This window comes from Papio anubis, chromosome 3 (assembly GCF_008728515.1).
Source record: "Papio anubis isolate 15944 chromosome 3, Panubis1.0, whole genome shotgun sequence".
Classification (NCBI taxonomy): Eukaryota; Metazoa; Chordata; class Mammalia; order Primates; family Cercopithecidae; genus Papio; species Papio anubis.
Window position 1 is genome coordinate 127253060 of NC_044978.1, and position 13388 is coordinate 127266447.

The following is a 13388-nucleotide window of genomic DNA, read 5'->3' on the forward strand; positions in this document are numbered from 1 at the left end:
TATAATTTCACCAGTTTTCCAATTATAAAACATGAAATGTGTGATCAGAATGTAATAGGGGCAGGGCACGGTGGCTCACGGAGGTAATCCCCGCACTTTGGGAGGCCGAGGTGGGTGGATCACTTGAGTTCAGGAGTTCGAGACCAGCCTGGCCAACATAGTGAAACCCCATCTCTTTGAAAAATACAAAAATTAGCCAGGTGTGGTGGTGGGTGCCTGTAATCCCAGCTACTCGGCAGGCTGAGGCAGGAGAATCTCTTGAACTAGGAGGCAGATGTTGCAGTGAGCCATGATCTCTCCACTGCACTCCAGCCTGGGCAACAGAGCGAGACTCCACCTCAAAAAAAAAAAAAAGTAATAGGGTCTACTAAATACAGCAAAAAGAAGAGTCATTGGAGAAATTGGTCATAGTTAGCCTAAAGTGAAGACAATCCAATTTTCCTTCAAACACTTGGGAATTATTCCAGAGAAAATGAGGTATTCAGCATTGCTCCAAATTAGGGGTGGCAAACTCAAATGACACAAAGGCCAAGAAAGTGATAGGTGCAAGAACAGTAGGACAGATGTAAGATAATAGGGTCAGGAAGAGACTGCAGAGAGCTGCAAAGCTGAATGACCTATCTAAAGTATACAATCCCCATTCAACTCCAGCTAGTTGGGAAAGCAAGCCCAGAGTTGCCATAGTATCCATTTTTAAAGAAAAGCTGGAGATTCAGATATTTTAATAGCTGTCAATTTTTCGATGCTGACAATTAACTAAAAACAAAACACAAAGTGCATGCCAACCTCCCCTACCAGAAAAAGGGGAGGGGGAATCCTCCAAACTAACTTGTCCACAAGAATGAGGTATAGTTTCCAACCTCTCCTCTAGAGAACAGAACTAAGAGCAGCAAGCGAAGGCACCAAGAGGCTCACTTTATCCTTGCCAGACAGAATAGTCACCCTGAAGGGCTTTCCATGGGTAGTTGGACTAAAATGATCTCTTATGATGCTTCCAACTCTACAACTGTTATTCAATTACTTCAGAAAATTATTTATCAGCAGCAAACACAAATATGCTAAAAAAAAAAACAAAACAAAACAAAAAAAACCATTTCAAAAAGGGTCAGAACCTAAATTGAAAAAAGTATCTGTTACCCAAAAATGCATTATTTACAGCAAGGGGAAGAAAATATTTAAACAGTAGGAAAATGGTTAACTAAACCATGGTAGTATTTTATAAAACATATGGCCCATTAAAAATGTCTACAAAGGGGCCAGGAAATGGTGGCTCATGCCTGTAATCCCAGCACTTTGGGAGGCCAAGGCAGGTGGATCACCTGAGGTCAGGAGTTCAAGACCAGCCTGGCCCATATGGTGAAACCTCATCTCTACTAAAAATACAAAAATTAGCCAGGCGTGGTGATGCGCGCCTGTAATCCCAAGTACTAAGGATCCTGGCTGAGGTGAGAGAATCGCTTGAACCTGGGAGGCAGAGGTTGTAGTGAGCCTAGATCACACCATTGCATTCTAGCCTGGGCGACAGTGAGACTCTGTCTCAAAAAAAAGAAAAAAAGGAAAAAGTATCTACAGAGGCTATGTTGGAAAGGCTCTTGGGAAGACTTCCGGATCTCTCCCCCAACCCTGCCTCTTTCCTATTACATGTTATATATAGTAAATATAAAGCATATAGTTTTACTATATATATAGTATATATGTAGTATATAACTATATACTATATAGTTATAGTAAAATAAAGCATAGAAGGGAAAAAAATAAAAGAGCAGTACCCAGTGTTAATAATGTTTGTCTGTGGGGGACAGGACTTTGAAGAAAGCATGCTTACTGTACTGCCTCAAGTTCTGAGGCTAATAGTCCTGGAAAACATCACTTATGTGGCATTTGCAAAGATGGGAGGAGATGGTGAGAATTTTGTAAACTCTTAATATTTATTTATTTATTTATTTTTGAGACAGGGTCTCACTCTGTCACCCAGCCTGGGTGACAGAGGCACCATCATAGCTCACTGCAGCCATGACCCCTTGGGCTCAAGCAATCCTCCCACCTCAGCTTCCCAAGTAGCTGGGACTGCAGGCACGCACCACCATGCCTGGCTAATTTTGGTATTTTTTTGTAGAGAGAGTTTCACCATATTGCCCAGGCTGGTCTCGAACTCCTGGGCTGAAGCGATCCGCCCGCCTCAGCTTCCCAAAGTGTTGGGATTACAGGCGTGAGCCACTGCTCCAAGCCTGTAAACTCTTTTTATGTTCCAATATGAGAGTAGTCATGAGAAAGGAACTCCTTCCAACATACATTGAACAGAAACCTCAAAATATTTATATGTCTAAATCTTCAAGACTCATTGTCATTTTTGGCACTCCATTGAATACAGGCTTTTATAAGATGTAGTCAATAATTGGTTTTTGAAACCAAAATATATGAGAATCTACTTAAGAAGTACATTGTAGCTATTCTTTTTCTTACTCTAACCAATAAAAATTAATGCTATAAAAGAATCACACTGATCTCACATGGTATGATGTTTTATACCAACCCATATACCTTTAACAGCAATTATATACAGGTATATTTTGCTTTAGTGAATGTGTTACCGAGAATTATGTCTTTTTAGAGTAAATAATTTAAATGCGTTGAGTGGATCTTGATATGTCAAGTTATTTTGAAATGCACTTATTCTCTAAGATAACTGCTAATTTGTGTTCACATCCTTTTGCTTTAGACTCTTAGGGTGAGTTATACTCATATTAGTAAGTATTCATACATAAATTTCCTGAATAAGAAGAATTATTAGAACTTGAAATAGCTGACTTTGTCTTTTGCTCCCTGTCCAAACTCTCTGTTCTGATAAACATCAATAAATTTATTGAAAGTTTGGAATGAACAAGGAAAATTACTTACTTGGAAAGTAATCCATGAGGTCCCAAAGGTCTTAGAAGGTATTTATCCACTTGCTTGTCAAAAAAAGGATAGGGTAACCGCAAGTACTTGGTGACATTATAGAGGTTTATGGCATACAGAGTTAAATCTCCTTCTTTATACATTGGACTAAAAGCAAAGAGGTTAACTTAATAAAAATATTTATTAATTTAAGCAATTAAAACTCAATTACAAATGGAATCCTAAGTATTAGTATCCATAATGACAATCCATAATGCATCCTAAGTATTAGGATCCATGACGACAGTGGGCGCTCTTAGTATCCTTCTTTTATGATCATATTAGACCACTAGTGTGGTCCTATTTTGAAAACATGATTAAAAACATTGCCCTTCATGCTTCCAATGTCTGGGCTAGAGCACGCTGAGATCCTCACAGCTCTGCCAGCTGGGTTGCTAGGAAGCCAGCCAGACTATCCATTTACAGACATAGGAAGGTAAAAGGCAAATTGTATGGGTTCATATGAATTCACATTATAAACAATAAAACAGGGGCTTTTCCTAACCTTATAAAAAGACTGAAACAAATAAGAACATTAAATCTACTGACGTTTCTTATGAATTTATCCATTCAAACCATTCCCCTTGCTACTTCCCACTGGGGTCCTCACTATCCACAGAGTTCCCAGTCACCAATAATCGGAAATAGTAGATGGTCTTTTTTGGTTAGAATTAGTATTTCAGTATCGTCTTATCAGGAACGATAGATTGAAACCTATCTAGAGAATATTCCTGAGATTTAGGAACATTTTTTGCTACCCAAAGCAAGAGTATGAGGCTACAAAAATCTCTATGTCTTCTCAACTCCAGAAACTGCGGTCACAACTTTTGAAAATAATATTGTTGTTATTATTGTTCTCCTCTTCAAGAATCACTTGAACCTGGGAGGCAGAAGTTGCAGTGAGCTGACATTGCACTACTGCACTCCAGCCTGGGTGACAAAAAACAACAACAATAAAAGTATCATTTTTCTTTTAAAAATAAAATAAAATAAAATCATTGTATAAAACTTTACTAAATTGCAACCGCCTACACTTATGCAATGTATAGATACACGCAACAGGGTGTTTGAGTCAAGTTACGTGCTTACCCACTAAAACTTGATGATTGGTAAAGGGTGTGTCTCATACTTACTTGTCAATGTTTGTGCAGTGAAGGTATACTCGAAGGTTCCTTCTCTTTGGGCCTTTCACACTTGCCATTAACACCTTGGTGCCCACCAATTTCTTGAACAGAAGAGATAGCCAATAATCCTAGTTGTGGTGGTTGGAGACAAAAATAGATCTTTACTTACTTCCTTATTTAAGAAAACCAGTGGCAAGCAAATAGTTATCCTACAAATAGTATCACTGTTATCCTGGGAGCATTTAAATAGGATTCATCTTTTTTTTCCTCACATGTGACCACCATGAATCTGACAGCAGTATCTTGCTTGCTGCTGTTTAGCACTGGAGGACACAATTCAAAAGGCCATATCCTCTAGGGCATATCTGTCAAGAATGATCAGAGTTTAAGTATCCTTGGTTATCATTCATCTGAGAATTCAAAGCAAAGCTCAAAGCCAACCTTTTAGACACACACACACACACACACACGTACACACTCACAAAGGCAAATTTTTAAAGTAAAACTTTTGTCTAAGAGACAAATAATTTCATTTAGGCCAGACACAGTGGCCAAAGTGTAATCCCAGAATTTTGGGAGGCTGAAGTGGGTAGATTGCTTGAACCCAGGAGTTCAAGATCAGTCTGGGAAACATGATGAAACCCCTTCTCTACAAAAAATACAAAAAATTAGCCAGGTATGGTGGTGTGCACCTGTAGTTCCAGGTACTCAGGAGGCTGAGGTGGGAAGATCACCTGAGCCCAGGAGGTCGAGGCTGCAGTAAGCCATAATGCGCCACTGCACTCCAGCCTGGGAAACTAAATAAAAGAAAAAAAATTTCATTTAAAACCTTATTCCCCCCACCCCAATGAAGTAATGGATTAGGCAATGGTCATCACTAGCTATCAAGATCAAAACCAGACACAACCAGACATTATGTGCTTCCAGAAGCACATAATAAAGCATTCTTGCAACAAACAAACAAACAAAAAAACAAAAAAACAACCTGAATAAATTCAAGCTTCTAGGTATAACTACTAGTTTACAGGAAACATAGGGGACAGAGGAACATGCTAAATGATATCACACGAATAAATTTAGCAAACTCCAGAATGTAGGAAATACTATAGAACAAATTACCTGTTTTTTCACATTAATAAATTACAAGAGATGAAAGAAAGGGAGGAAGAACTTAAAGATGAACAAACTTAAGAGACAAATCAACCAAATGCAATATATGAACCTTATTTGGATTCTGATTTGAATAAACTATCAACAATATTTTAGACAATAAGGAAAATGTAAGACACTGACAAAATATTTGGTGATACTAAGGAATTATTGTTAATATTTAAAATATGATAAAAGTAGTGTGTTTTTACAAAAATGATACATACTAAAATATATATATACACACACACACACACACACACACTCATATATATATATATATATTTTGAGACGAGGTCTCACTCCGTCACCCAGGCTGGAGTGCAGTGGTGTGAACGCAGCTCACTGCAGCCTCAACCTCCTGGGCTCAAGCAATCCTCCTGCCTCAGCCTCTCATGTAGCTGGGACCACAGGCATGTGCCACCATGCCCAGATAACTTTTTGATTTTTCATAGAGATGAGGGGGTCTCACTTTGTTGCCAAAGCTGGTCTTGAACTCCTGGGCTCAAGTGATCCTCCTGCCTCAGCTTCCCAAAATGTTGGGATTACAGGTGTGAACACCACACCTAGCACATACTGAAATATATATAGATAAAGTAATATATCTGAAATTTGCTTCAAAGTAATCTAATAGGTAGCAGGTGAAAAGTGGGAAGGATTATGGATCAAACAAGATCAAAGTATGCAGGAGGAAAATATAATTTTCCTTCTACTGTTAGTTCTTAGTTGGGATGGATCTCTGTAACAAGACAGAAAACAGGAGAAAAACAAACATAAGTGTATTAACATGTGTATTTTATATATAAATGTATATATAAATAGAGAAATATATGTATATATATTTTATATATATATACGTGTGTGTGTGTATATATATACATACAGAACAAGTAATTTTCAAAAGGTGGCTTAGAACTCCAGCTTATATAGCATCTTTAAGAAAGAACAATACATTTTTGGACAAGAGACATGACAAAGGAAAAGGATTTTGAGTCTCTAGGGGTGGCAAGTTGTGGGAAGGAAAATGAATGAGTATGTAATATAGTTTCTTCTAGTGCCATCTTTAGATTGATAAGGGTCTGAAGTTATCTTCAGTGATTAACTCTTGTTTTTCCTGGTAGAAAGGGAAGGAGGGGGACTTTTAAATTTTATGTCCTGCTTTTAGGCAAATGGAAGAGGACACAGAACTTTTCTTCTATGTGTTTCTTCCCAGTTGCCTTCAGCTCAAAATAATCCTTATGCCAAAGTGGCATATTTTGGGGTGGCATATTCTAGTCTTCTAAAATGGGTTCATATACTTTCCTCTGTATTTTGTATACGATTAAAATTTTCTACAGCAAAAGTTTTTCTTAAAAAACCACGGATCGGTGGCAGGCACAATGGTTCATGCCTGTAATCCCAACACTGGGAGGCTGAGGTGGGAGGATCACTTGAGCCCAGGAATTCAAGACCAGCCTGCGTAATACAGTGAGACCTTGTCTCAATTTTAAAAATAATAAATAAATAAATACATAAATCATCATTCAACATGTACCCCAACTTTCCTTCTTGAAAGTAAAGGAAAAGTAGACTTAACAAGACAAATGGCTTTCATTTCTCTGCTTAAATTCCACTTTTTCACTGGAGACAAGAGTGGAATCAATGTTTTCAAGGGAGACATACGGATGGGTCAATGACTGGTAGGGTAGAAAGTGTGCGGGCCTCAGAGGCAAGATTTGAATGGGAGTTTTAAGAGTAACGTAGGACTACAGTGTGGCTTCCTGTAAATCATGTAACCTCTTCTTAATTTGAACTTCCTTATCTAAAAAATGGATCCAAGATACCTGCCTTGCCACCCCACAGGACTGTCATGCAAATAAAATAAATTCACAGACATGTAGAGTGAGTTTAAGCCGAATCCCCTTGGATCTACAAGTGTCAAGGGTACCATTTACTCTTGCACCTTTTTCTAGCTGATTGAGAACCTTGAAGGAGAAGCATATTTAGTGTATATACAAAGAGTTTGTAAGGCAAAGGTTTATGTCTGGGCCCTGGGAAATTTTGGATGAGATAAAAAGGTGAGGAGTAGATTTTGAATGTTTGTCTAGTGAAATTACTATGCTTAGTTTAACTCTATAGATGACAGAATATACTTGGGGAAAGATAAATTCCATTTTTGCAAGGTCACTTTTCTAAGAATTTTCTAAAAAAGGATGAGTAATATGTTCCACAAGCTTGGGCCACTATAGATAAAAAGCAATTTTGTTGGGAAGTCTATCCACAAACCACAAAAGCCTAGCTTATATTTTCACATAGGCTCTTTGCAAAATTTCTTAGCTTTCCTACAACATTCAAATAATTCTTTTAGGAATTATTCTTAGAAAATAGATATCTGCAAATGACATTTTAGACTATAAAAATCAAGGTCATGCTTCTCAGGGCTACATCTGTATTATCCCTGACATATATTTAGACATACAGATCTTCCACAAGGCTTTTTGGGAAGAAACATTTCCTGATTTAGCACCAGATGAGGTTGGAGGAAGGATTAGACATGAGACTTTATTCATAAATATCTTGAAGATTATTAACAAAATAGTAAATTCTTAGCATGAGATTTTTAAGCAAATACATGGTACTGGCTCATTTTAAGGTTAAATAAATCACAATTTCATAACAAAAAATGTTTTGAAACTTTGCATTACTGTAGGCAATTATAACTTTGATTTACTTTGTAAAATATTTAAAAATCCAACTTGTTTTATCTTATATAATGAGTCATAAAATTTCAAATTATCCCCTTTTAAACAAAATCCACACTATACCACAAATGGCTTACATTTAAAAAGTTATTCCTAGCTCTTGATTTCTTCTCTTCAAACACACACAAAAAATATTAGATTGGTTGATATCTAAGGCTCCTTCTAATTCATCATCTCATGATTTGGCTAGTTACTGAGAGGATTGACTATTCATAGGAGGTTAACACCAGGGGTCCTGAGTTGACTTTAATCTGCTCTACTAGAATTAGGAAAATAATGGTCACTTACAGGTAAAGGATCGAAGTTTTCATCCACTAAATGGTAGTTTCCGGCTCCAAAGAATACTTGCCTCATCACCACTTCTATTCCCATTCGGGCTGACAGGCCCAATTTATCCAGCCACCTGGGACAGAGCAAGACCAAGCTTTCTTCAGGTTTGGAAACAAAATTGCTCAATTCTAATTGCACACCATCTTGATTTTATTTATTTATTTATTTATTTATTTATTTATTTATTTAGAGACAGGGTCTCACTCTGTTGCCAGGCTGGAGTGCAGTGGCGTGATCATAGCTCTCTGCAACCTCAAACTCCTGGGCTCCAGTGATCCTCCTGTCTCAGCCTCCCAAGTAGCTGAGACTGAAACCGCCTTTGCAGAAATTATAACTGAGGAAATTCTGACAGTGAAAGAGATCAGACCTAATTGACTCCATCTTGCTTCTGACCTTTCAGCTGTCCTTGTTCATTCCTGGGTGTAGGCTGAACTAACTTTGGGAAGAAATTCAGTTCATGGTTTGACTCTGAAACAAAATTGATAATAGCCCTTTTCTGAAAAGACCCCCTTCTTGCCTGGGGACCAGTCTACCTTTGCAGGACTAACAAATTAGCTACAACATTAGAGATTATGGTTTAGGGGTAATGCAGCCTCTGGCTCCAAGAGTGTGAACCTCCCCAAATTGTTCCTGGGGATAACATCACTGTTGTAAAACCTAAGATCAGCACTTGAAATATCTCGCAGACGCTGAACTGGATGGATCAGTTGAGACCACCCAGACCGGTAATCTGGCCCAACCAGTTCTGCCATCCCATCCAGGAACAGAAGACAGCAAGAAAACCTCACTTCCACTCCCTATGATTCTATCGTCAACCTGACCAATCAGCACTCTCCACTTCCTAAGCCCCTACCCACCAAATTATCCTTAAAAACTCTGATCCTCAAATGTTCGGGGAGACTGATTTGAGTAATAGTAAAACTCTGGTCTCCTGCACAGCTGGCTCTGCATAAATTACTCTTTCTCCATGGCAATTCCTGTCTTGATAATCGGCTCTATTTAGACAGCAGGCAAGGTGAATCCGTTGGGCGGTTACAGGACCACAGGTGTGTGCCATCATGTCTGGTTCTGATTTATTCATCTTTGAGGGAGGAATTATCAGGAAGCCAGAAAAGTGTCATCAATTATAAATAAGTCATTTAAATGAAATGGCGACTGCATGCAGCAACAGCAGCAGCAGCAGCAGCAGAATCCCTCCCTTTACATCTTTCCACACGATAACAAATCCGAGAAGACTATTACCATGCTAGAGGTATCCCTTTCAGGGTGAGACAACTTCCACAAAGCAAAGTAGACAAATTCCCACCCCTATAGACAATTCCTGGTCCTATGAGGTCCCTGCACAAACAATGTGTGAGGGCTGAAGAAAAAGTTGCCGTCAGCAAGGGTAAAATGTAAAATAAGCAGGATTGCACCTAAGCTATTATGGCCACCTCTTTCCACTTCTCCTTCTCTATCCCCCTCTCCCCGACACCCCAGATCTTTAGTTAATGGCAAAACAAACATCTCCATTCTTTATTCCTCATGCTTCCATGGGCATAAAGGATTTGCGGTTTATTCTAGGCTTATAAGAATGAGGATGAGAGAAAGAAGAATGAAGATGGAAGAGAAAACAGAAACAAATCTCGCTTTTTTTTGGGGGGGGGGACGGAGTCTCGCTCTGTCTCTCAGGCTGGAGTGCAGTGGCACAATCTCGGCTCACCGGGTTCACACCATTCTCCTGCCTCAGCCTTCTGAGTAGCTGGGACTACAGGTGCACGCCGCCACGCCTGGCTAATTTTTTGTATTTTTAGTAGAGATGGGGTTTCACCATGTTAGCCAGGATGGTCTCGAGCTCCTGACCTTGTGATCCGCCCGCCTCGACCTCCCAAAGTGCTGGGATTACAGACATGAGCCACCTCGCCCAGCCGAGACACAAATCTCAATGTGAGGATATAGCACTACAGACTAAAAGCACTAACAGAGTTACTAAATGTAACTAAACCAGTATTTTAAAGCAATCAAGTTTGTCGTGTTGGATAATGAGATGATTTAATAAATCTTTAAATTCAATGATAGCCCCTCTGGTGGGACCTCATATTTTAGGCTCTAAACTTCTTGGGAATCTATGAATTATAGCTACATACACTAAGTGTCCTCCTGAGAGACAAAGCTGTAATATGCTCTAACTTGCATTTTTTTTTAAGAGACAGGGTGTGGCCAGGCGTGGTGGCTCATGTCTGTAATCCCAGCACTTTGGAAGGCTGAGGTGGGCAGATCACTTGAGCTCAGGGGTTTCAGACCAGCCTGGGCAACATGGCAAAATCCCGTTTCTACTAAAAATATAAAAATTAGCCCAGTGCGGTGATAATTCTGTAGTCCCAGCTACTCAGGATGCTGAGGCAGGAGAATCGCTTGAACCTGAGAGGCAGAGGTTGCAGTGAGGTGAGATCGTGACACTGCCCTCCAACCTGGGTGACAGAGGGAAAAAAAAAAAAGACAGGGTCTCACTCTGTTGCCCAGGCTAGAATGCAGTGGCACCATCATAACTCACTGCAGCCTCAAACTCCTGGGCTCAAGCAGTCCTCCCACCTTGGCCTCCCAAAGTGTTGGGATTACAGGAAAATACCATATCCGGCTATATGCATTATTTTACAATGTACTTCTTTAGAGGAAGGACTACTTGACATATTTATGGGCCATAATTAAAGGACAAAATTTCTAAAACAATTTATCCTTATAGTGATTGATTTAGGACACTTGTCAAAGATGTCCATCAAGCTTTAGTAAATCATTTTCTTGCAAAATCTGGCATGAATTTTGGGGCTCAGTCACTGAAACTGTCTTTGATCTGCTTTTTGGCTGGGGAGCTATTTCAGCGGAATAGAAGGATGGAGAAGAGCTGCACTCTGACCCCTAAGGCCAGCGCTGCTTCACTCACATAAAGCCAGCTGCAAAGGTGTCGGACAGAAAGGGCGCTCCGCCTCCATATGCAGAGCTTGTTTCTCCTAACCAGACCTTCTTGCCAGGCCTGGTGCTCTCAACCACCTATAGAACAGAAAAGTATTCATGGTAATTGCAAAAAAGTTGACCTGTGGCTTCAACTGTGGTGTTGAAGATTAACAACATTCAAAACTTTGTATTCCTAGACCTACCCATCCTATATGGTTATAAAATATGTCCACAGTCATTTAATGGGAAATTTTCTTTTACTGAAATAGTAGGCTGTGGAAGGAATATGAAGTGAACCAACCTATTCTTATCATCTATGAGAGTTAATTCTACTAAAGGCTATTGGAAATATTTCAAGTTTCTAATCACACACATGGGGTAAGACCCAATGCTAAGGGGGAAACTAACAGTGGATAAGTCATAATACTTGTTCTCTAAAATTAGAAAAACATGTAAATATACATACCTATAGAATTTAGAACTAGCTAGCCTATAAAATAAGGATTCTGGTTTTACATTAAAAATGTTAAAAAGACTATTACCTGGAAAACTTTTTGCACAGATGAAATAAAAATGTCCAATACATCAGGATTTAGAAAATCTTCTTCGGTAGCAGTTCGTCCATTCAAATAGTAGCTAAATTATACAGAAAATATTCAGAAAAAAATAACAAACTTTATTTTCTGCTTTTAAGCTAATTGCTGACCTTATTCTTCTTCTTACCTCTCCCACTCACCTGTTAAAAAAGGTAGAAGTTCTACTAGGGAAAGACGAAGATGGAAGGGGGTTATGAGGAAGAATCCATTCTATGCAAGTAACTAGAAATCAGTTACTCTGTCTTGAAAAAACACAGTGGCAAGTACATGTACTCCTGGATTACTGGTTCTTTGGCAAGCAATTGGTGTTAGCTACTTATATGTTCCATGGGTTAATTGGCACTGTTCTTCTGTATAAAGTGATCTTTATAGAAATTACTACATTATTTAAAATAACTTTAAATTTTCGTTTTATTAATATTAAAATTGGAGCACAGTGCTACTTGAGACACTATTTGTTTCCTATTTGAACTGCAGTCAATTGGCAGTTAAATGGAACTAACTTTTTGAATACTAGATAATAAATAAAGCTAGCCTTACTTTCCTAGTATTAAGAATAGGAGACATACTTACTGATGCCATGTAACTGAATCAATCACTTCTCCACCAGCCTTCAGGAAGCTAGAAAAAAAAATTTTAGTATCACTCAGTCATCATATGATAATACATATATATGCACAATATATGCATGAGAGTTTTATTCCCTAGAAATGGGCTGGTTACTGCTTTAGGATGAGGTAAACACAAACTTCCTAATTTTGATAGCAAATTTTATCATAGGTGCCATTTGCCTCAGATCCCTTGATATTCTGAACCTGTCAAAATTTCCTCTTTTGGTAAATCATGTATGCAGGCAGCAAATTGTTTAATAACATGTGGACTATTGAGGATTGTCTATCAGATTTTTTTTTTTTTTTTAAGAAAAGTGGTGGCTGGGTGTGGTAGCTCATGCCTGTAATCCTGGCACTCTGGGAGGCTGAGGTGGGTGGATAGCTTGAGCACAGGAATTCAAGAGACCAGCCTGGGCAACATAGGGAGACCCCATCTCTACAAAAAAAATTTTTTAAAGTAGCCAGGTGTGGTGGTGTGCACCTGTAATCCCAGCTATTTGTGGGGCTGAGATGGGAGGATTGCTTGAGCCTGGGAGGTCAAGGTTGCAGTGAGCCATGATTGTACCACTGCACTCCAGTCTGGGTGACAGAGCAAGACTCTGTCTCAAAAGAAAAAAGAAGAAAAGTAAAGTGATTCTGCATCCTCTAGTTCCTACCTCTTCAGCATCTCAGCAGTCTTTCTTCGAGGCTGACCAACGTCAGGACCATAGAGTTTTGCATTTTTGAAGGTTGACTTTCTTAGAAGTTTATGCAATTGAATAAAATCTTCTCCTAACTGCGACCCATTGATGAAAATATCAGCCTTCTTAAGGAAACTGTTAGGTTCTGAAAGATAGCAATTCTCAAAATATATATATCGAGAAATGTATTAAAAAGCAAACATACAGCAGTATATAAAAGCAACAAAACATTTTCCACATTACAAAAACTTGTAATTCAAAGTCAAGAAAAGTAAAACCAGGTCTGGCG

At 38.8% G+C, this 13388-nt stretch overlaps 1 protein-coding gene across 2 annotated transcripts in view; it reads right to left on the reverse strand.

Moving 5' to 3' along the window:
• The window catches only part of HPSE (heparanase), a 42840-nt gene that overhangs the window by 6514 nt on the left and 22938 nt on the right, over nt 1-13388 (reverse strand). The window contains exons 5-11 of one of the 2 annotated variants that reach the window (XM_003898674.5): nt 13076-13244; nt 12382-12429; nt 11755-11848; nt 11202-11308; nt 8240-8354; nt 4071-4189; nt 2899-3045 (exon numbers count right to left, since the gene is read on the reverse strand). In XM_003898674.5, coding sequence (XP_003898723.1) covers nt 2899-3045; nt 4071-4189; nt 8240-8354; nt 11202-11308; nt 11755-11848; nt 12382-12429; nt 13076-13244 — 799 coding nt within the window. The other variant, XM_021938454.2, reaches the window with a different exon arrangement.